Below are 24,448 nucleotides of genomic sequence, written 5' to 3'. Positions count from 1 at the left end.
GCTATTTTTTTTTTCAAATGACAATTTGTATCTCCTAAAACTCCTACTTGTAGTTACAATTAAAAATGGAAAATGGGCGGCATGAGGACTTCTTTCAGTGAAGACTTTTGCCTAGGAACTGCAGCCATTTTGAAGTTAGGCAGAAAATTATTTGTCATTAAAATATTTTCAATTAATATCAGAAATAAGTTGAGGGAGAAAAGAGAATGGGGGAACATGTTCATGCCTTTAATGATGGAATTCTGATCTACATAAAAAAATAACTATTCAAAATCTAACTAAGACATTATTATTTGTTCAATTTAGATACCGTCTATCTCACAGAGTGACCCTTGGTGGTGTACAATTAAAACCTAAAAACCACATAAAAATAAAATACCTTTAAAAAGATAAAAGATAAAAAGCAAGGATAAAATAGGTTAAAAGACAAAAGGTGGGTGGAAGGCACCAATCTCTCCCCCAAGGGTTGTGTGCTGCTAACTAAGCCTCGTGCCAGTGGGCAGAGCCAGGCCTTCAAACTTCTTTAAACTCCTACAAAAGGCTAGGAGAGATGCGGGCTGCTCTCTCTTTGGGGAGGAGAGCATGCCACATGTGGGAGCCACAGCAAAGAAGGCCCCATTCCTGGACTCTTGTCAGTCAAAATTCTTTAATAGAAGGGGTCCATAACATGTCTTCCCTACCTGAACTACCTGGCCAGATGGGATGGGCTGACATGATAGGGATGAGACAGTTATCAGTCCAATGTAACTGTCGTAAATTGGAAATGGGAATCATAATCAGCAAGAGCCTCACCCTACTCGATCGCGTCAGGAATGAAGAAGTGCGCAGACGGTTCAACGTCGTGCCCATCCCCACGGTCATGAGGCAGTCCCGCTACGATGGTTCGGCCATGTGAGTCGCGCCAAGGAAGAATCCATCATCAAATCTGCGATGAAGGTGATTGTCGGAGGAGCGAGACCGCTGGTAGACCTAAGCAACGCTGGATGGACACGATCAAGGCCGATCTAGAGATCGCGAAGGCAGACCCGACATACGTGGCAGACAGAGAGCGTGGAAGCAGTACTCAAGGACATTAGCGGACCTCGCCAGAGCGCGAGACAAACGCTGAAGAAAAAGAAGAAGAATCAGCAAGAGCCTGTGAAAAAATTGCTCCAGAAATTTGATTAATATATTAATCCAAAAAAATACTCTCCATAACAGTGTTTCCCATCCTTGGCCAAGAGGAATGGTGGCTTAGTGGCTTAATGATGCTGGAGGGAGCTTGTGCTCCTGCGGCTTGAGTCCGAGCACTGTGTGTTGGGATGAGCTCCCATCATTTGCCTCAGCTTCTGCCCACCTATCTGTTTCAAACCATGTTTAATGCAAGTACATAAACAACTACTACTTAGGTGGGAAGATGAGCTGTCATGCTGTGCAGACAGTCAGAAGCCTGCCAGTGCTGGGCCTTCCTGGTTCAATGCCCATTTGTGAGGTGACTTTGTTGGAGCGAGAAAGTCCCTGGATAACGCTGTTTGTCTTTCTTTCTGGTATGGAACTAAGCACCCTGGGATGTACTTTGGAAAATGTGTGAGTATGAACCAAACGGGCTAGCAGTCTTAGACAGCCAAGCTACTATGTACTCTACATTGGCACTGTAGTCTCCTGAACAAAGTAACATCAACATATGCTAAACAAACAAGAAAACAAAGAATGATTGACCAAACAAACAAGCAAGCATTGGCCCCTTTAAGATGGGTGGATTTCAACTCCTAGAATTCCCCAGCCAGCATTCTGGAAAGTGAGGCTCACATATCTTAAAGAGGTCAAGGTTGAAAAATTCTACTCTGTAATTATGGTATTGGCATGACATAAAATGAAAAAAAGAATCACAAAGGAAGGAAAGCAAGCAAACAAAAACATGGGTTTGTAGTTCTAAGAGGTCATAGAGGGAAGCATGATAGGAAAGGAGTACTCATTTCCTCCCTCCTGCATAGTTTTCCTAACTATAGAGTGGGAATTAAATTATCTGGATTCAGTTGAAGACTAGAAGGTTCTTGGACCTTTCAGCTTCCCATGAAAGAAAGAAGTTAACTTAAAAGCTTCAAGAAAGCTTTTCCTCTTTACAGTTGGCAATTTTGAACTCTAGACCTTTTGGAAGGAAGCACAGGTGCAGACACTTGAGGTAATAAAGCAGGAAGGCTAGGGAGATTGGGAAGCACAACACTTGTAGGTCGAAAGAAAAACAAGAAAAATGGCAACTTTGCAGCAAAGGACACCCAGAAGAAGGAAGATAAGAAGTAGGAAACTCGTGGAAGGTATGTGCTTCCTTTAGAAGTGTTTGTATATATGTATGTATGTATATCAAAAACCCTCAGTTCAAAATCTGGGTTCTCTAGCTAAGGCTGGGAAAGAGTCCTCTGTGACTGAACTCTTTCTTGGATAGTGGCCATTCCTGCTCCCTCCTCCAAGCTCCTTTGGGACTGCTGGTTTCAGCCTACTTAAACTAGGGCCAGGCCATGTTGAAGCCTCCAGCCCAGGAAGGCTGAATTAGGTGGGGCCATGAGGTTTGCATGTGGCCATTTTTGTTCTTGTAATGTTTTAAAGGAGTTTAATCTTGGTCTAAGTATTGTTTGTTATGGGCTGATAATGAGTTACAAAAAATACACAGCTGTTCTAATGTTAAGGCTGCAAAACCCATCGTATGTTTATTATGTAGGAGTCGGTCAATTCTTTTAAAACCATTTCTTTTGTTTGTACTTCAAAAATATACTTGGGGCTCATTTAGGCTAATTTAAGATACAGTTACAATATTGGTTGCTCTTTTTTTATACTTTTTTACATGATAGGCAATACATGAGTATTTTAAGACAATATATATATATATATGAGCCATAGTTTATATATATGAGCCATAGTTTGTCTAGTAGATGAAGTTACGCTTGTGTATTGTTAGAAGAAATATCCTTCTGGGTTCAGTTCCAAGTGGGGAAAAAGACACTGGATTCATGGAAGTTGCTTGGAAAGAAGGTTTAATGGTGGACAGGACCACATACCTTGGAGCTCCTGAGTGAAAAGGGAAGAGATGCCGAGAATCCCTTGGTTTTATACTCTCTGTTGGGCCTCACTTTAGTGTTTCCTGTTCCTGTGAAAAAAATGTATCCCATTGGCTGTCAAACTCCCTGGGGTGAGAGTCTTAGCTAACTTTTATGGCTTTGTCTGGACCACATGGCTTCACCTGAGTGCTGGCTGGTACAATCTTCCCAGGCCATGTGGTGAGTTGAGTAGAGGGCTTTGTTATGTAGAATACTCTGTCCCAGGCCTTAATGGCCTGCCCATTAACAAAGGTGGGGGTGAGCTTTTGCTTTTGAGGTGAGTTTCTGCTTCTCAGTTTCTATTTGTCTTTTTAGGGGAAATATTCTGCCTTTTTAGTATATCCTAAAACATTTCATTTTCCTAGGAGGGATGGGTGCTAACTTTCTACAGTATCTTATGTCTTATGGATGAGTACATTGTTGTTTTAGGCTTTAGGTTAAATAGTGGCAAGTAAGTATTTCTGTATAGTATGTATGTACAGTATATGTCATATGCATATGTGGGCTGCAGATATCCAGATCATCATTAGATGACAGCAGAGAAAACTCTTATTTCCTAGCTTGGTTGCTCATCAGTTATAACTTTGACTACAGAATAACAAGAGGAAAACATTAACCTTTAGATCAAGGAGTGTATTTTTCTAACCAGTTTTTTCTATTTTTTTTCAATAGTGTCACGTGATTTAGTGAATGCAGCGAAAAGATCTGCTGATATAGAACGACTAGCTTACAGATACACGGTAAAGTCATTTTAAAATGCTGGGTTTCAAAAACAAACCCAGTTAAACATTGATTTATTTCACCTGAATTATTCTTGGCTTTAAGTGAATTGGTAAAATTTCTACAGGTCCACAAACGTAAGGCTTGCATGAACTTGCATGGGACTATCTGCAAAGGTAGAAGAGGGCAGGTGAAACTATCCCTCTGGGGTATTTGTGCAATATCAAGCTATGTTGCTACTTTTACAACATGTGAATGTTGCCCTGCCTCCAAGAGTCAATAAACTCTTAGCCTTCAAGGCCAACTCCATGGTCTTCTTAACTTATCAATAGAGTGATCTACAGAAGCTAAACAAGACCGAACCTGGTTAGGGCATGGATAAGAGACCTCTATGAACTCCCAGAACTGAGGGGAAAATCCACTTTATTCTTATGGCCAGGGAGACTATCTGGACATGTCTGAAAAGTCCTTAACTTGAATACTCCTGAATTATCCCTCCTGAAAACTTAACCTGAATCACAACATGATACATGTTTTGACCTCCCATCTTTTCTTTAGGTGTGAATGGTGCATCATTTATTTCTTGAAGAAATAAACATGGAGGTCCTTTCTCATCATTTTGTGAATCTAACCAGGGTAACTTGTAGATGAGGGTTTGGTGTACCATGACATCTCCAATGTTTCTGTTGTGGTTCAGATTTAAGCAAATTTTAATGTGCTTTGGGATTTCAGCAATGGTTGAATCACAGCAGACAGGAATTTCCAAATGGAACTTTCTTACCTATTGTTTAAATCTAGTCAAAAAGACCATGTTAGAGGGTTGAATTAGGAACCTTTAGCAATATTGTTATTACCTTTTATAGTAAGAACCATGATTAGGAAATGAGATTCATGCTTTTAAAGTAAATAAAACTTTCCATTCCCTTTTGCCTTTCCCTTTCACAGCAAAAGTGTTCTGTTGACTCCAGCACTGGATCTGAATCTGATGATAATGTAGAGGTAAGATCCAGAATTGAAGCAGTCCTCATTTACTTCATATTATGTTTTCCAGGCACTTATTGTACAGGTGTAAAAGCTATGCAAGCTGCACTTTCATATAGCCTGCTTATCTGGAGGAATGGGGTGAATTAAATGGCAATAATCTTGTGACACATCACACACACACACCCCTTTGCATGTTTGGCTAATGAACTCAGATGTTTGCAAGAAATTTAGAGGTGATAATTCAATATGGCTGCTTTATTATGTGTAGAATAAATTGAAATTTTGAAGCATTTTAAAATGTGGATGTTGATTAGCCAGCTAGCTCTAAACTTCCTCCTCTTTCAGAATCTCAGCAACTCCATCTAACCTAGACTTTCTCTTCCTCTCAACCCAATCACTCTTCTTCCACATTGTTTTGCGATTTATTCTCTCTCCAACCACACCTTTACTATTGATCATTCACTTTTGTCATTTGTCAGCATTCATTCAACCCCTACTTTTTCACACAATTCTTCAGGGCCTCATTTCACCTGAAATTAAAATGCAGTAGACGATTAATACATGTGAAATGCTTCACAATTTATTTTTCTTTTAATAATGTATTTGTAGAAAACCTGTCATTCTGATACTCAGTTGGGAGTAAAACATCACTATGACTTTTGATGCCTTTGAACAGGGGCGTTCACCACAAACTAATTGAACTACCCTGTTTCTCCAACAATACGGCCTCCCGCAATATGAAGTCCCAGCATGTTTTATAGGCATGAAATGAAATTAAGCCCCTCCCCCAAATTAAGGCCTATATTAAAACATGCGAAATGGGGGAATGGGGGGGCCTTGCCATTAGGAAGTACTTTTGTTGCACACCCGGATATGGTGCTGCCTGCGTTGACCCTGATATGAAGTGCCCCACCAACGCCGAGGTCAATATCCAAGCCGTGCCGCCCGCCCGCCCAAGATGCAAGGGGGGGAATTAAGTCACCCCCGAAAAGATGGCCTAGCTATTTTTTCGGGGCTCAAAAAAAAAATAAAAATAAGACCCAGCCTTATTATATGAGAAACACGGTATTACTGCATTTGAAAAAAAATTTTTTTTTCCTGAGACATGATTCCATGCCTGAATTTTTAAATTACATGGTTAGCACTGCAAAATGCCCACAATTCTGCAGGTTAAAAAAAAAACCTTAGAAAAGCTCGGGGGAAAATGAAACATGCTAAGACACTTTGGTGGTGGTAGAACATGCATTGCCATTTCACCTGGTCCTGCATGGCACTTCACACAAGGCCAGAGACTTATCTAAGGTAACATATTGTGCAGGTGTGAGACAACTTTTATGCTCTTATTTTCAGGAAGTAATTTTGGAACTATGTTTAATCATGGCTTACTAGCATGGCTCAGTATGTCTTGCGGTCACTATTTGCACTTTGTATAAAAGTAGCCTTTTTCACTTGGTGATAAAGGAGAAAAAGGGTTTCTTTTCATACCACTGGGGTCAGAGTTATGTTTATATCTTGCACGTAGAACTTAAAAACACTATTAAAAAAATACGCAATAACATTTGTTGCTTTAGTTTGTGGACCCTTACGATGGAGACGATGAAGAACTGTCAAGCAACTCAGACTGTGATTTGGATTTGGATGACTCAGCAGTGTTTTTTCTTAGAGATCCCATCATAGAGGGACAGGCAAGAAAAATCCTTCCTCCAGAAAAGCAGGTGATCCTTTCCACATCACCACCCAAAATAATTACCTCAAATAATTCACTTGAACTATTTGAGACTGCAGAATTGGAACCAGCCTGGTTTGCAACACTGAATTCTGGAAAGTTAACTTCTGAAGATACATTGCAGCCCATGTTAGTCGATTCGGACTATAAATTATATGAAGAGTCAAACAGAAACAAAAAGCAAAGACGACCTGCTCTAGAATCTGGAGAAAAATTAAGAAAGAGGTTGCGGGTGATTTGAGGTGTCAGTGGATTCATTTAGTATAACTGAACGTGAATTTGGCTGGGGATGAACAGATGCTAACTTTCTACAGTATCTTATGCCTTATGGATGAGTACATTGTTGTTTTAGGCTTTAGGTTAAATAGTGGCAAGTAAGTACTTCTGTATAATATGTATGTATATGTCATATGTATACATGGGCTGCAGATATCCAGATCATCATTAGATGGCAGCAGAGAAAACTCTTTATTTCATAGCTTGGTTGCTCATCAGTTATAACTATATGATGGAGACGATGAAGAACTCTCAAGAAACTCAGACTGTGATTTGGATGACTCAACAGTGTTTTTTCTTGGAGATCCCACCATAGAGGGACAGGCAAGGAAAATCCTTCCTCCATAAAAGCAGGTGATCCTTTCCACATCAGTATTTTATGCTGCTGAATATTTCCACTGCAAGGGGGCGACTGGTGGCACAAATAAATAAGGTAGAAATGTAAATGTTCAAGTATTTTTTATTTGTTAGACTTGTGTGTAACCCATCTCGTCTTGTTTTTTAATCTCCAAGAAATTCACTCTTCTGAAAGAATGCCATCCAGTAAGATCAATATAAGACATATTTCTGTCTTTTATCTCATTCACATTTGAAGGCTGAGGAAGAGAAACCTTTACATTCTTATGAATGAATCAAGGGGGACCTGATCCTTTATGTGCTTTTTCCTTCTTGATGTGAATCAGACATACACAGATTACCCTGAGTAAAGAAGGTATCTGACAAAGCAGAGATACTCTAAATTCATCTGTCAGTCACAGTATTCTTAGATAGGAGATGAAAGATGATTGAACAAAAAGGTTAGCAGGCTATACCAAGTTCAACAAGCATTAAAAAGTCGTAAATTGCAGCTAACTAATCTTCATTACATGTAAGGGGAAAAAACTTTCGTATCTGCCAATGGGAGATTGAGTTCTCCATCTCTGGAGGGTTTTAAAAGCAGGCTGACCAGGCATGTGCTCAGGTACTATTTCTATACAAAGGATAGCAGTGTTTCAAATACTAGAAGTTCCTGTGGATTTTACTCCATTGCTGACTATAAGGGGTGGTGCTCATCTGTTTCAAGGCCACTGACCCAAACGTTGCCTGAGGACGTTCATGTGGCCAGAATGATGTCACAGAGTGCTGTTACCTTCCCACCGAAGTGGTACCTATTTATCTACTTGTATTTGCATACTTTTGAACTGCTAGGTTGGCAGAAGCTGGGGCGAGAATGAGAGCTCACGACATCACATGGCACTTGGATCTTGAATCTGCTGCCAAGCCCACTGTCTTAATCACTGAGCCACCACACTGTTCTCCAAGTACTAGACCAGGGGTAGGGAAACTTGGCTCTTTTATCACTTATGAACTTCAACTCCCAGAATTCCTGAGTGAGCCATAAAATTTTTATTATAAAATCTTTATATGTCCTACATTTGTATATTAAACAGTCCCATTCAAGTCAAAAATTGATTTTCCCCCACAATTGAAAAACCAGTAGGCCAGGGATGAGGAACCTTGTATGGCTCACTCAGGAATTCTGGGAGTTGAAGTCCATAAGTGATAAAAGAGCCAAGTTTCCCTACCCCTGTACTAGACCACTGCTTATTCTGTCTTGCTGCTTAAGCAGATTGAAAAATTGGAGGAAGCAGCAGCTACCTTAAAGTTGTTATACATTTTTTTGAATGATATCTATCGGTGGGAGCCATGTAAAGAACAGAATGGATATGTGATTGTAAGAGAAAAGCAAGTAGTAAGCAAGAAACAAATTGAAAGAGGGAGAAAAGTTCCTTGCAATCTAATGGACAATACATAAATCCATTAAACCATTTTTAGTTAAAAGGAGCTTTTATTATAAGTAATTCATTTCTAAATACCCTCAGACTCAAGTATAACTTGAATAATATAACCTGTAACATATTCTGGCTTTTATTGGAAGAGAAAAAGCAAGATTAGATGGACCAATGCAGAAAGTTAAGTTCCAAGTCTTATATTTGCCCTATTACTCCTAGCTTTTATTATATATTACATGAATGTAAAACTCCAACTGGAGAGTATCAGCAAACAAACGGCAATGAATAAATATCTTAAATGAATGAAGTTTAATACATAGAATCTAAAAGAAGTGCAGGATTTTTTTTTTCTGAAGCTTAACCTAGGTTTAGGCAAGAAACAGAACTGAGGAAATGGTTCTGTTATGCGATTTCTTCCTTCCTGTTTAGTATACGAAATCAACCCAGGTTTGAATGCCTTCTTGCATTACAGAATGTCATTAATATTATCTTAGCTGTTCATTTACAAGTGATCTGTTCAAGAAAGTACAAACTAGAAATAATCCTGTAGAGTTGCATTTAATTATTTCAACATTAATATAGAACCATTTTACTCAGTGCACAGGACAGCCACACCACGTTCATAGAAGCTACGAGGATCTTCCTTGGTAGCAATTTCAAAGTCAACAGTGAAGATCAGATCAGCCCGAGTAAAGTTCAGATAAACAGGCAGGGTCACCTGTAAAATAAGTTCAGAAGTTGGTTAGGAGGATGGAAATACACAAGGAGAATAAAAACAACGTGCCTAGCTAAAAAGCATGAGTGAAAAGACCCTTTTTCTTACCACATTAGACTTTTTATCAGCATTTGTCTGTTTAATCCAACGAAGTTGAGTTATGGGCAGTACGGTTGAAATAGCATTGGAAAGCGACAACTTGTTGTTATTACAAGTGGCTCCTTGAAGTTTCAGTCCTACAAAAGAAGTAGGAGAATGCTATTTGAAATGGCACAGAAGTACACTAAAACTCTGCAATGTTCAAATTTACCACTTCATCTATGAGTGTGTGTGGTTAATATATAGGTGACATATTCATTTCAACAAACAGGAGGAACTAATCCATCAAAGAATGACATTTGAAGCATTTCATCAGAACATTTTACAACAGCAAATTTCACCTTGTCCAATTTAAAGTGGTTGAAAAGTATCGAGCATGCAATAGCTTTCATATATTTATTCAGTTCCTCCAAATGAGTTCAATGCACATTGTCCATTCATTATCTTCACATTTTACATTAAAAACCATCTTGTAAGATACTTTATACCAAGAGATAGTGACTAACCCAGACACCCAGTGAGTTTCACTGTTAATCTGATTCTCCATCACTCTCAGTCTGGTACTTTGATTACAGCTTGACTTACAACAATTCATTAAGTGACCGTTCAAAGTTACAGCGGCACTAAAAAATCTGACATAACTTTTTTCACACTTACAATCATTGCAGCATCCCCATTGCCACGTGAACAAAAGTTGGATGCTTGGCAACTGGTTCATATTGATGACGGTTGCAGTGTCCTGGGGTCATGTGGTCACCTTTTGTGACCTTCTAACAAGCACAGTCAATGGGGAAGCCAGATTCACAAAACAAGTGTATTACTAACTGAACTGAGTGATTCACTTAACAGCTGTGGCAAGGTAGGTTGTAAAATGGGGCGAAATTCCCTTAACAAATGTTTCAGTTAGCAACAGAAACTTTAGGCTCAATTGTGGCCATAAGTTGAGGACTACCTGCATTAGGATACAGAGATTCTCGAATTCTCAGCTTGTAATTGTCACAGTTTTAAATGTGTAAGGGCCCTCTGCCCGAATATCCATATGGTAGTTGATCTTTTTTAAAAATAAAAATTACTGTAATAGTGAAATATAAACAAAAAGAAAGAAAATATGATAGAACAAAAAAAAGGCTACTGAATATACACTGCTCAAAAAAATAAAGGGAACACTTAAACAACACAATGTAACTCCAAGTCAATCACACTTCTGTGAAATCAAACTGACCACTTAGGTAACAACACTGATTGACAATCAATTTCACATGCTGTTGTGCAAATGGAATAGACAACAGGTGGAAAGCATAGGCAGTTAGCAAGACATCCCCAATAAAGGAGTGATTCTGCAGGTGGTGACCACAGACCACTTCTCAGTTCCTATGCTTTCTAGCTGATGATTTGGTCACTTTTGAATGCTGGCAGTGCTTTCACTCTAGTGGTAGCATGAGACGGAGTCTACAACCCACACAAGTGGCTCAGGTAGTGCAGCTCATCCAGGATGGCACATCAATGCGAGCTGTGGCAAGGTTTGCTGTGTCTGTCAGCGTAGTGTCCAGAGCATGGATGCCCTACCAGTAGACAGGCCAGTACAGCAGGAGCTGTGGAGGAGGCCGTAGGAGGGCAACAACCCAGCATCAGGACCGCTACCTCTGCCTTTGTGCAAGGAGGGACAGGAACACTGCCAGAGCCCTGCAAAATGACCTCCAGCGGGCCACAAATGTGCATGTGGCTGCTCAAATGGTCAGAAACAGACTCCATGAGGGTGGTATGAGGGCCCGACATCCACAGGTGGGGGTTGTGCTTACAGGCCAACACCGTGCAGGACGTTTGGCATTTGCCAGAGAACACCAAGATTGGCAAATTCGCCACTGGCACCCTGTGCTCTTCACAGATGAAAGCAGGTTCACACTGAGCACATGTGACAGATGTGACAGGGTCTGGAGACGCCGTGGAGAATGTTCTGCTGCCTGCCACATCCTCCAGCATGACCGGTTTGGCAGTGGGGTGGCATTTCTTTAGGGGGCTGCACAGCCCTCCATGTGCTTGCCAGAGATAGCCTGACTGCCATTAGGTACCTAGATGAGATCCTCAGACCCCTTGTGAGACCATATGCTGGTGCGGTTGGCCCTGGGTTCCTCCTAATGCACTATAATGCTAGACCTCATGTGGCTGGAGTGTGTCAGCAATTCCTGCAAGACGAAGGCATTGATGCTATGGACTGGCCCACCCATTCCCCAGACCTGAATCCAATTGAGCACATCTGGGACATCATGTCTCGCTCCATCCACCAACGCCACGTTGCACCACAGACTGTCCAGGAGTTGGGGGATGCTTTAGTCCAGGTGTGGGAGGAGATCCCTCAGGAGACCATCCGCCACCTCATCAGGAGCATGCTCAGGCATTGTAGGGAGGTCATACAGGCACGTGGAGGCCACACACACTACTGAGCCTTATTTTGACTTGTTTTAAGGACATTACATCAAAGTTGGATCAGCCTGTAGTGGTTTTTCCACTTTAATTTTGAGTGTAACTCCAAATCCAGACCTCCATGGGTTGCTGAATTTGATTTCCATTGATAATTTTTGTGTGATTTTGTTGTCAGCACATATGTAATGAACCAAGTATTTAATAAGAATATTTCATTCATTCAGATCTAGGATGTTTTATTTTTGTGTCCCTTTATTTTTTTGAGCAGTGTATATTAAGAGCATTATGAAGACTTTCTGGCCCTTCTCTTCCATATGTATCTCCAATTGATGGCCAAAGTTGTACTTTACATAAAATGATAAAGATCATTGCTGGTTTCTGTTTAAATCCTAGAAACCATATTCCAAATGTCTAATTTTGTCTTGTTGCACAATGTGTTTTATGTAAGGGAGCCATTGCTATCTACATTTGGCTATTATGGATACAGTCAGTTTATCCATGACAGCATATTCTCCAATTTCCAGATTAAACATTCTCTGCAAGGTTTCTCTTTTCCAGTATTGTGCCAACTTTCTTCTTGAAGCTGTCAACATATATTTTAGTAAATTGTGCTATTTTTAAATTTTGCTTTCTGAAATTATACTTATTAAAAACATCCAACACTTCTTCCTCCATTGGCCCCCCCAAAATAACTCTGTAACTGAGTGACTGGCCTAAGGTCACCCAGCTGGCTTTTCTGGCTAAGGCGGGACTAGAACTCACAGAATCCCCTTTTTAGCCTGGTGCCTCAGTTTGGACCATTTGCTCTGGAAAGAGAACATGATTTCTTAGCAGCCACTTGGGATTGAGGCCGTTTTTCTCTTTCAATGTTCCTTGAAACTGGTTCAACCAACAGCTTAACACATACAGCTTAACAAGAGAAAGTTAACACGTTTGCTTTCTCCTAACGGAAGAAACAAGCAGGGCAACTAACCAGTTACTCCAAAACTGCAGGCATCCAATACTGCATTCTGAGTGGTGGTTACATTGACTTCCAGGCAGAGTTCTTCCAGGGACCAGCTGTTCGCTTGAGCTACGTATTGCCTTGTAGCAGTAATGTAGGCCTCAGGGACAAACAGGCCTCCCAGGCAGACATGGATGTTCTGTGGAACAAACGTGTAAGTAAGTTAATGTGATGGATATCACACAAAATCAATACTGATAAGCAATTTTAATGAGAAACTGAAATTTTCTCACATTTTTATACACCCCCATTTCCTTCTTCTTTGGGTTTAATTTCTCTAGAGCACTTGCCAAATTTTATTATGCCCTTCATAGGAATCCTAGGCCAGCATCCAAATTTGCTGGGATTTTCTTTAATGTTCCATTAAACTAACTAACTGGTTAGTGAGCCTTTTTTGCCGTTGCCTGCCCTCTCCACCCTATGGAACACCTTCCTCCAGAAGTGAGGTGCTCATTCAAAGAGAGGCGTGCAATCCTGGAGGTGCTTAGTGCCCTAAAGACACTCCTGCCACCTTAAATATTTTAACTCGTCTTTTTTTCTTGGCTCCCAGGTTACTGAATTTGGTATGTATTATCAGTTTAGTTTTTATGCTTTTACCTGTAAACCACTCAAGAGTTACCTAGTGAGATGAGTGGTACCTAAATTTAAGTTTAAGCAGCACCATTTGTAAAAATACAATGTTTTGACAACCGTTTTAGGATTGAAAAAAAATGAAGTGGTTTTGGGTGCAGATGCAATTGATGGGCTGTTCTTCCCAACTCGAGGGCATTTTGTTTAAGTTTGATAGCTTTCCCTGTTCCTCTAGGACAGGGGTGTCCAACCTTGGCAACTTTAAGACTTGTGGACTTCAACTCCCAGAATTCCTGAACTAACATGACTGGAGGAGGAATTCTGGGAGTTGAAGTCCACAAGTCTTAAAGCTGTCAAGTTTGAAGACCACTGCGCTAGGATATACACATTTCAGAAACTGAAGCCAGAATTGGGAGATCTGTTGTCATATAGTGTTTTACAGTAGCACATTTTAAAGGATTCTTACAATTTTTATTTCCTGTCTTTCATTCAAACTTTCTCTCGAGGACTAAATGTACTTGCTCCAATAGTAAAACTACATCCAAACGGATACGTTCTATCCCTTTGTAGCATTTCTATCCCTCTGTAGTGCTTAACAGAAAATCAATTCCAATCTACCTTTAGTTCCTTTGCACCACCTGAAGCCGCGGCCTGGGAGATATTCTGCAGCTGTTTAATTCGCTCACTGAAGTCAGACACCCACTGTATGACTGTCATGCCAGCAGGTACTGTATAGTGAGACCAGCTATGAGGCAATATACCTAAAAGAAAAAAATATAGTGTGCTTTTTGTAGAAAGGCCAGAATTTCAAATTCAGAGGCAGCCACCCTACAACTTTTATTCAGCTCCTCTTTCAACTTAATTTTAAATCTACAGTTTGATCCAACTGAAACTCTAGTAAGTGCTGATATTATTTTTTGTAGGGAGAATTGTTAACAATGTAGGAAATATTGGATTATAAAAAATATTTTTTGCCCAAAGAGAAGATCACCTTACGGGTTAATTCTGCTGTAAAAATATTTGCTAAAAATCAGAACAATGGATTCCATACCATTGCTGTTTTTAAAGTGTCACAATTATTAAGACATCTTAGAATAATTAACAGAGGCATATAAACCAGTAACGAAGTTTTATAAAGAGCTTGTGGAATGTGACATTATTTATGTAAAAATATTAATAGAATAATGATCTAAAAGTTGTTTTCAAAATGTGGAATTAATTTAAGAGAGTTGGTTACAAATGTTATGCCGTAAGCATTTATCTGCTTGGACTTGTTCTATGGCGTTTTTGGGTGAAAGTCATTGAATTATTAACATAGATTGAGATTTCATATATTCTCAACTATATCATTGTATTTGGAAGCTATTAAAATTTGGGGTGATGGCCAAAAACCATCACTATGCAAGATGGAAAGGATGAATATACACTGGATTGCCAACATGTTATTTGTAAAGATGTAATAAAGTGAAATGTTGATAAAGAAGCAAGGAAGACTTTTGAACAATTTGGTCCCCTCTGTTGCAGTTGTATGTATGATTTTCAGGCCTTTTTCCTGTCTTTTTTTTTAAAATTATCACATCACAATATATAAAAATAAAATCTTGTTGATTAGTTTCATAACTTAAAAAAATCCCCAAGAATTTGGGTTCATCTACCCTTCAGTGTAAAATGAGTTTTTATAGACCTTTCATAACTAGCAGGACTGTAATTTTTTTAATGTAAAAGATTTGGAAAAGCCTACCTTTTACCAATTCATTAATAAGCATCCGAAGATAATTGGTCTGTTTCTTCTTTCCTTCACACACTTGAACTACATCTGCAAGATCTTGGCGAACATCCTGAAGGAGTTTTGCTCCCATTTTCACTTCTCTTTCGAAGAATCTGAATAACGGATCCTTGGTTTCAGGAAGAAAAATAAGATTTTTAAAATATCTGTATCTGCATCTGCATCTATCTTTATGATTACTTTACTTTAGCTTTGATAAAGACTCATGAACATTTAATTACTTGGGACTAAATCTTTGGCTTTTGGAAACGTGTACCTTATCTGTTCTGGAAAATGCAACATTTTCTACTAATCAAAGGATGAAGCAATGTTTTTTGTTGTACATTTTATTATATTTTGAAATAATATTTGTATCTGATTATAATTCAGGATTATATGATAGTTTTGTAAACCAGTGTCTGTAAGTATAATGTACAAGGTAATTTTTTTGGTTGTTCTTTTTTATTTTCATGGACTGTTTAGTTTAATTTTTTTATTGTTGTGTAGTTTAGATTTTTCTTTTAACATAATTTGAAAAGATGATTTTACATTACTGAGAGAAACCTGGCAAATGTAATGAGATGTACCTGTTTCTTAAATGTAAGACCATTCTGGAGGATAATTTTAACAGTTCCATTTTTTAAAAAAACGTGGCACTATTACCTCTGACTCCTCTGCTTTCTTGAAGTATAGAAGAGGGTATATGTAAATAAATAACTCCTCTAATTTGCTTAAATAAGTGGAAATGTGCAAATTAGAGTTAAAGCTTTCCTGTATAGAGAATCATCCTGTGTTTCTGTATATCGCTTCTGGGTTTCTTTTAGAGTACAGATGTGCAAAAAAATTTGTTCTTGAAAGGCTCAAGTTTGAAATAGTCAATTTTATGCTGAAAAAAGCAGTTTTGTCTTCCAAGTGGGATACTTTATGAAGTTCTATTCTCAAAATGAAACTTTCATACAATCCTCCAAAGAATAATGTTGCAATAAAATAAATAATGAGCTCTTACCTTAATGTTGTCCACAGTTCGTTTTAGATGATTCAGAGTTTGTGGGATGAGATGGAGCCAGTTGGAAGCTGTAGTATGCAGCGTTCGCATCCAGGAAGGCCGACCATCTGATGTAGAATCAGTTCGTGCTTTCTTCTCTGTCTCTGCATAGGCTAAATCATCTTCATCCTCCAACATCTGCATTTTCAGCATTTTACTGATCATATCAATCCCTGAAAGGAAGAAGACAAAAGACCACAGCCACTTTTGTCACAGTGAAATGCTTCAAAATTTTAGAGAGATCTTTAACACATGTGTAGCTATTATGTCTTAATGGTATTACTACTTTGGGTTTAATTAATGCATAATTCAGTTTTTTAAAATACAAATTGCAAAATTCTTCAGTTTTACCATATATTTTCTGTATTTGGCCTTTCATTTTCTAATGAGGTTTGCAGATTTAAACTTTTAATAGGTGAGTATGCTATTATTTTGATTTTCAGAATTCATTCCGTTTGACAACCCATTTTCTGTCCAAATTTTCAATATACATACCTCATTGAAGCGGCTTACAAATGTACACCATTATAAGTGATTGTTTAAAAAAATACCAGGATGCTTCTTATTCCATTATTCCAATATGCAGAAAATTGTTTTATATATGTAAACCTTATAACTTATAAAGATAAACCAAGATGGTTACCTTGTGTGGTGAGAAGAACTTTCTCAGCATTATTTGGTAATCCAAGCCAGGAGGGAGTTTGTGTATCTGGCAGCAATTCAACCCACTGTACAAATTCTTCACGTCTGTCAAATCAACAATGCCAGATGATGACCAAGATATTCGTAACTACAAGGAACACATGCAATAACTCAAGTTTAACCCACACTTAGTTTTAGAAAGAAAAAGTCAATACCGGATTCCATCTGGCATCTGAATAGCTTTATGTCCATCAACTTTGGAAGCCAATTTGAATTCACTGTCAAAGCTTAGTGTGGTGAAGAGTCGCTCCAGGAAAGAGTTCAACAACCGCTGGTCAAATTCATTATCAATGCGGCCGCCATAAATTGACTGAGCCATCAGTGTCTTCAGGGCAGACCATGGAATCTTGTCAGGTGAGATGTTCTGACGACCCTGACAATGGAGATATCTTTGTGGTAAAAGGAACAGCTAACACAATTATAAAGTCTACAAGGACAGTGGTATTAACAAGAGCTAGTTTAATAAAACACTGCTGACCCATGACTATAAGATTTTGTCTCCTGAAATAAGGGATGGTCTCAGCATCTGCAGAGCATCTGGATATTAATGACATTTGGGCTTACTGCCAGAATGAATTACATAAACAAAAGTCCTTGGCTATCAGTTTCAATCAAATCCAATGGATATTGGTGATGTTAAGTCCAATGTAGGAATGATATATACTTCCTTCTGCTACATGAACAAAAGGTAAAGACATAATCAAAACTGTTCATAACATTTGGCTAACTTATAATTATTGCATTGGTCCTTTTAAAGAATTTTTCTAATTATTTCACACAAAGGAATAAGATGGAAATTCACTTACCTTTGCTGTATCATCAAGCCACGTATCTACCGTATCGCAGGCAGATCTTAAATCAGATTCTCCAAATTCATATTTTTTTGACCAGCCAAGAGGAGCATATCGCAGACGCTCTTGAATAATAGCATGGAACCATGCAAGCAGGAAATAGAGACGTGCACGCTCGTTTGGTGACTAGAGAGGAGAAAAACCAATGGGTTTTAATTTTGAGTTCAATGGTAAAAAAAAAGAGCAACCTATTTATATTTTCAAATTCTGCATCTTTTATTTCAGATGAACAAATGAACCCTTTTCCTTGTTATATTTTATTTGAAGATACTTGATGTAATGTATAAACCCACTTAGATGAAGAAAAGGTTTTTAGAAGAGGATAATAACATAAAAGTCAAACGATGTGTTAAATAAACAAATAGTATTTACTTTACTTTTGTTATTTCACCAAACTTAAAACAGTCAGATCTTTACTGGTTAGAATATAAAATGGCTGGGACATTTGTATGTATGAAGCAAATGGAAATTGTTGCAAGATCAGCAAATTACTCTGAGTAGAGTTTCTTGATGGATTCATTCACTAGCTATGATATAGTAAAACCATATTTATTATTGAAATTTTGAGTAAATATTTTAAAACTTACCTTGCACATTCTGGCCACAGGGATGCTGCTAAAGGTTCTCAGCATGTTGGCCTTTACACCAGGTGGTGGTTCAAATACAAAAATTCTTCCAGCACGTAACAAGTTTACTGGTACCTGAGCACAAAACACATTATCCAAATGTACAGTGAGAAATGTATTAATCAAATTTATATAGTCGCCAATCTCATGAGTAATGACCAGGGAGCACTTGCAATAATCCTTGTTTGGGGAAATGCTCTTTGCTCCCAAACTTGTACTTCTGGAGAAACTAAAATGATTCCACTGAGCTGAATTTTTAATTTAGCATGGAGTAACTTTTCAATTACAACTAACAGAAATAAAAATCACATAACTTGATGGGACATCAAGATCTAATATGAATTAAACAACAAAAACATCTAAAGAAGTGATGATATTTTGGGGTTGGTTCCATATTAAAATCACTTGACACTTGACTTTGCACACACAAGAAGTACTAATTTCTCTTGTTTAATAAAGAGAAAATGAATTATGCATAATAGGATAGAAACCTCACAAGATGAGAATAATAAACCTATTTTACAATAGCAGAATTTAGAAAGGAAATGTGATGGTTATTATTTTTTTTACTCTGATTGCTTACTTTTGGATTTATCTCCATTGTAAGGAACAATCTAAAGCATGCATGAGGCTGAAGGGAATGCAGTTTCTTTTCCAGTTGCATCAGCCATCCAGGTGCCAAGTGGACATTCTTCAACATGACCCACCTGAAATATATAGTAAAAAAAAAACCCAAGGAGATTAATGCTTTAGAAGTCTCTATCATACAGACCCAAAATTGATCCAATGCAAACCATACCATTAAGAAGAACCCACCTGCCTGACTTCACCGCTGTATTGATTGCTTTGTCAGCTTGGTTAAATCCTTCAGCAGAACCTAAAAGGACAACATTTTATCATGTTTAGAAATGTGTACCTGTCTTCCGCAGCATTTGATATGACAAAATATATGAAAATGTTACCAATAGCAATAGAGGTGATCTGCGTATTTTGCTCTGCAGCAAGGTCTTCAACATGTCCACTAGCATCATAGCCAGGTACAGAGCACATCAAGACAGGTGTGTTAGGCTTCACCTAAAATCCAGGAATTGGAAAGAAAAGGGAAAATCAGGTATGTTTGCTTCACAGGAAGAGGCAGTCCTCTCTGTTTCAAAGTTTGCCAAGATGTTTGCAGTTTTTCCAGGACTGAGAAAATCTCAACTCTGAAATGTCAAAAGGGCTAGAAAAGGGCCACAGTTTCAATTTCAGAAAGCTAAAACCATTTTAAAAAGACAGAATGACTTAGATCCTCTGGATCCTGGCCACTTTTTAATGCTCCTCTTATGCTGTATCACTACAAAAAAAGCCATTTAATAAATTAAAAAAAAATCAGCATGCCATGCAGCGTTTACTTTAATAGCAGACTTTAAAGCACCACCTGTGTCATCTGTGATTCTGGGGACCAAGTCCGGGGGTGGGGAGCTGGAGCGGGAGGTTGTAATTAAAATGTTTACTTGCCTCAGTATCTACAATGTGTGCCAGGTCCAAAGGCTGTTCCATAATGGACATAAAATTTTCTCCAAGATTTGTGGAAACAAACTGATGTGCCATCGCCAATAAACGATCAGGGCGGAAAGCTTGGATCAAAAGCAAGCGGTGAATGGCTTGTCCAATGGGTGCTGAGATATAGAAAAGGGAAAAATAAAACGTTCATGTTGTGTTTAGATTGTTCCAGGCAATTCAAGATTAAGATTATTGGCAACACAGCCAATATGTTTCTTTTTCTTTCTCTCCAAGAAAATAAGGATGGGTAAGGAAACAGGAGGTGTAAGAATAAAACTGTTTCCATCTTTACTCCCCTCCACACATACCCCCCACCGCCACATGAAATTGTGCAATTTGATTTCAAACTGTTAGGGAGAGATGACATTCTGTAAGAAACTCAGGTCCAAAAACATAGGTCTGCTATTCCCAATGATGTCACTAGGAGGTCTCCAGCTTTTTAGAAAACCATGAAACTACATGACAGTTTCCTGCAAATATTGTCTAGCAGTGCTCTAATGCAATACATTTCACATAGATTCTATAGTATTTCACATGAAGACTAAAAAAATAATAATAATTCTAAGAGCATCTCTATGATAATTGAGGATAAAGCTATCAAATGCAGAGCCTTTTCTAGCCATTGTTGTTCATTCCTCATAATCATTCTAAACAACATAGTGTGTGTGCGTTATATAGCCATGAGAACAAATGATCCTTTACAAATGACCTTGGGCAAGTGGGATTACACTTTTGTGAATTCCAGTGGAGAAAAAAGGGAAAGGAGAAAAGAACCCTGTGCCAGTGAAGGTATGCAACAGATCCACATGCAGACCTGGAGGATGAGCTATCAGTGTTATCTATTATCTATTACTCAAGGCTAGAGCAATTTCTTAAGAAATGATATTCTTTAGGAATGATGTTCCAAGCACTAGCACCAGCTATGTACCAGTTCTAATCAGCAGGTAATACAAATTGATGCCTTCACAGAAGGAGATCAAATACACCCTGTGCAAGCCAGCTAATGTTTTCTAAGCCCATCAGACCTTGAGTGACAGATGAATCAGAACACCTACTCTGCACACCTATTCCTCTAAGGAAAATACTGTTCCATTCAAAGTCAGTAATTCACGAATTCCAAAATCCATGTTGACTCCATTTTTTAAATCAGAATTCACTCTTAAGCGCATTGACATAATAAAGATAATGCACCTGCCTTTCTATTGATAACAGCTTTATTGTAGGCTATTAGTAAGTCTGAATGGTCCTAAATTATATATTTCCCATTGCGAAGGGACCCTTTATGTCACCTTCGAACCCAGACATTACTGGCTGATATTACGCTAATATACTATTTTAAATAACCACTTTTCAGTATTCAAAATCAATAATTTAACAAACTATATTTTACAGATTAATTTGATATTATCTTTTTCCAGACATTATATGTTTGACTTCTTCATGCAATTTCTCCTGGTGTGTGTTCCACAAACAACTAACAAAGCAAAACTGAGATGGAAGAAATATGAACTTACTTGTAGTTTTGTCTTCTGTCCAAAGATGGGGTACAGTCTGCTCTGGAGAACTGCTATCCAGCCAAATGCAGAATTGCTGTAGGTCAGATTCAGTTAAATTTTATTATTTCTGAGCAATACATAAGAATCTTGTATTATATCTAATATATATATACCACTTCTTGGAAATGATCAAAGATCTACACGTGGAGCAAGAAGATCTGCTTGTAAGTTTTGACGTGGTTTCCCTATTCACTCAAGTCCCGATAAAAGAGACCCTTGAAATCATCAAAAATAAATACCAACCAGCTAAACACCTCATGGAACTAACAGAACACTGCTTAACCAACACATATTTCATATACAAAGGACAAAGATACAAACAAATAGAAGGAGCCCCATGGGATCACCACTGTCACCTGTCTTTGCTAACCTGTTCATGGAAGAATTCGAATCCAGAGCCCTGGCCAATGCCATCCTCAAACCCAAACTATGGTTAAGATACATCGATGACACATTCGTGATTTGGCCCCATGGACAAGAAAACCTAAACAATTTCCTAACACACCTAAACAGCGCACACCCCAAAATCAAGTTCACCATGGAAACAGAAACAAACAAACAACTACCATTCCTAGATGTACTAATCTACAAAAAAACAGATGGCACACTAGGACACACCATATACCAGAAGAAAACACACACCAACCGCTACCTCAACACCCAATCCCACCACCACCCAGCACAGATAAACTCCGTGGCTAAAACACTAATTACCAGAACCAAACGCCTGGCAGACAAGACACACATTAAGACTGAACTATGCACCCTGACTAAAGTACTGACAGCCAACGGCTTCCACAAAAGCAAAATCACCAGCTTGATCCACAAAAACACACTGAAACATAATAGAGACCCAGAAGATGAACAGACCTATGGAACAGCTGTCCTGCCCTACATAAGAGGTACTACAGACAAAATTAGTAAGGTACTACACAGACATCACATCAGGACTGCCTTCAAAACAGACAGAACAATAGCAGCCATCCTTAGCAACCCCAAAGATAAAATTGACCTGGAAAACCAAGGCATATACGAAGTCCCCTGTGCATCATGCCCGGCCACATACATTGGACAGACCAATAGAAGAATAAGTACCCGCCTGGATGAACACAAAAATGCAGTCAAAAAGCTGGAACACACTTCCTCACTAGTCCAACACATGGAAGCTACAGGTCATAGCATCAACTTCAATGGCACCAAAACCCTGGCCACTATGGAAAACCCTAGTCACAGAGTCATCAGAGAAGCCATAGAGATTGAAAAAAGACCAGAAAGCATGAACAGAAGAGATGATTCCACCAGGCTGTCAATCATTTGGAAGCCTGCACTCACAAACAAAAAAATCTCCACACCACAAGCCAGGCAAACACCTGGGCACAAACAGATCCCCCCTGATACCTCCAGCTCAAACACACCCCAACCAGGCACCCAGATGAAACCCAGCTTCCTAACTAATGATAGCCGTCCATTTACCCGAAGCCAAGCTGCACTAAAGGCCTCCATTAAAGTAACACAATGCTGCCAGCCAATCAAGATACAAAAAGAGCCAAAAAACAGACAGAAGATATCAGAGACACCCATCAAGCAGAACACAGCAAACTCCGAGACCAATAAACACAGACCAAGACTCCCAACCAATCAGGATGAAGAAAAAACCATTCTGGCACAGCAATAGGCTAGCCCCAAATTTAAAACTGAAACAGCTGTAAAAGTCTGACTCACAGACGAACACAATACAGAAGCCTGATGATGGCAATGAGATTCTGCCGAAACGTTGCTACAACTTTAAAAGCACAACTACAATGACGTGGGAAAATACCCGAACAAAGCTGAATACCATACATACACACACACACACACACACACACACACTACATATATATACAATGCCCTAAAGTGGATGAAATGTTCTTATTTGCATTAATAATGAACTTTAAAATTCAATAGTTTAGACATATTAAAAAGTAGTCTTACATCATCAGATCTAATTTTAGAAACAAGGTCCTTAAATGAAGAAAGACAGCTTAGTCTCATCATAGCTTCCACCTGTTCCAACATCAGGCCACTAATTTTGGGGAGAATCGTATTGCTGAGTACAATTTCTTTCCCTCTTAGGAAATGCTGGAATTCTGCATCATATGTAGGCTCCCTTCAATTGAAACAGAAGAAAATCACACTGAGAACAATCAAAGACAAAGAAACCTAACTAACTCCCTAAGTAGCATAATACTCTGTATTACTGATATGCACAAGAAACCTGGGAAAATCATAACTTCTGCTTAAGTGCGTATGTCTGTTGCATAAATAGCAGTTAAACTTGATGAATAATCTTTTGCAAGAGATATCAGATAAAGGTTAAACCCTGCTTTTCATTCAGTTTTTTTCTTAAAGCAAATCCAAATTGGCCTTTCTGACATTATTTTTATTGATTTGAACAGAGATTGAATTCCTTGTGTCCCTCTGTCCTCTTAGGTTGCACGAAGAAACTTTAAATCTATAAATGTTACTGCTGGATACAACTTTAGTCTGACTTTTGGAGTGCTTTTAGTTTTGCTTTTCATGAAATTCCTATAATTCTTAAATTTTGGAAAGACTTCACTCTTCAATTCCGACTTGTTTAGTAAGTGAATTTGCTTACCCTATAGTGCCTTTCAGTTTTATTCTAGCCAACAGCATTGCAAAGGTTATGTGATCCTGGTGTAGCATGCCACGAGCAACTCTATTGAATGCAACCTAGAAATACAGAATTAGGAAGATCAGCTTTGTAGAGTTTGTGAACAGGAAAAAAAAATGTCTGAATTGTTTTGAAGTAGAAAATGCTTTTACTTAACCTGGAACAGATCTTTTGTGATAATAGAAAGGCGTTGGGTATGGTCTGTAATTCCCTTCAAATTTGGGTTCTCATACAGGACATTATGATAGATATCCAAGAAAAACTGAAGAGAATACTGATACAGGAAGTGTATCTAAGGTAGAATTCAAATGGAACAAGAGTGTCAAAAGT

The 24,448-nt window shown here is 38.5% G+C and overlaps 1 protein-coding gene across 2 annotated transcripts in view; it reads right to left on the bottom strand.

The window, feature by feature from the left end:
- Window positions 1–8,585: 8,585 nt before the first annotated feature.
- The window catches only part of DYNC1H1 (dynein cytoplasmic 1 heavy chain 1), a 66,340-nt gene continuing 50,477 nt past the window's right edge, over window positions 8,586–24,448 (bottom strand). For both annotated transcript variants that reach the window (XM_026680183.2, XM_026680184.2), the window contains exons 61-78: window positions 24,276–24,410; window positions 24,083–24,177; window positions 23,419–23,593; window positions 21,403–21,478; window positions 19,844–20,004; window positions 19,309–19,420; window positions 19,163–19,223; window positions 18,930–19,053; window positions 18,308–18,421; window positions 17,676–17,846; window positions 17,025–17,242; window positions 16,811–16,914; window positions 16,129–16,340; window positions 15,099–15,252; window positions 13,976–14,118; window positions 12,758–12,926; window positions 9,373–9,500; window positions 8,586–9,267 (exon numbers count right to left, since the gene is read on the bottom strand). In XM_026680183.2, coding sequence (XP_026535968.1) covers window positions 9,139–9,267; window positions 9,373–9,500; window positions 12,758–12,926; window positions 13,976–14,118; window positions 15,099–15,252; window positions 16,129–16,340; window positions 16,811–16,914; window positions 17,025–17,242; window positions 17,676–17,846; window positions 18,308–18,421; window positions 18,930–19,053; window positions 19,163–19,223; window positions 19,309–19,420; window positions 19,844–20,004; window positions 21,403–21,478; window positions 23,419–23,593; window positions 24,083–24,177; window positions 24,276–24,410 — 2,481 coding nt within the window. In that variant the 3' untranslated portion in view covers window positions 8,586–9,138. The remainder of the gene's footprint in view (window positions 9,268–9,372; window positions 9,501–12,757; window positions 12,927–13,975; window positions 14,119–15,098; window positions 15,253–16,128; window positions 16,341–16,810; window positions 16,915–17,024; window positions 17,243–17,675; window positions 17,847–18,307; window positions 18,422–18,929; window positions 19,054–19,162; window positions 19,224–19,308; window positions 19,421–19,843; window positions 20,005–21,402; window positions 21,479–23,418; window positions 23,594–24,082; window positions 24,178–24,275; window positions 24,411–24,448) is intronic.

Source organism: Notechis scutatus, chromosome 1, assembly GCF_049901735.1.
Source record: "Notechis scutatus isolate UNSWTSFEM ecotype Mainland chromosome 1, rNotScu1.2, whole genome shotgun sequence".
Classification (NCBI taxonomy): Eukaryota; Metazoa; Chordata; class Lepidosauria; order Squamata; family Elapidae; genus Notechis; species Notechis scutatus.
Note: the sequence above shows the minus strand (reverse complement) of the source record. Positions and strands in the feature narration are given on the sequence as shown.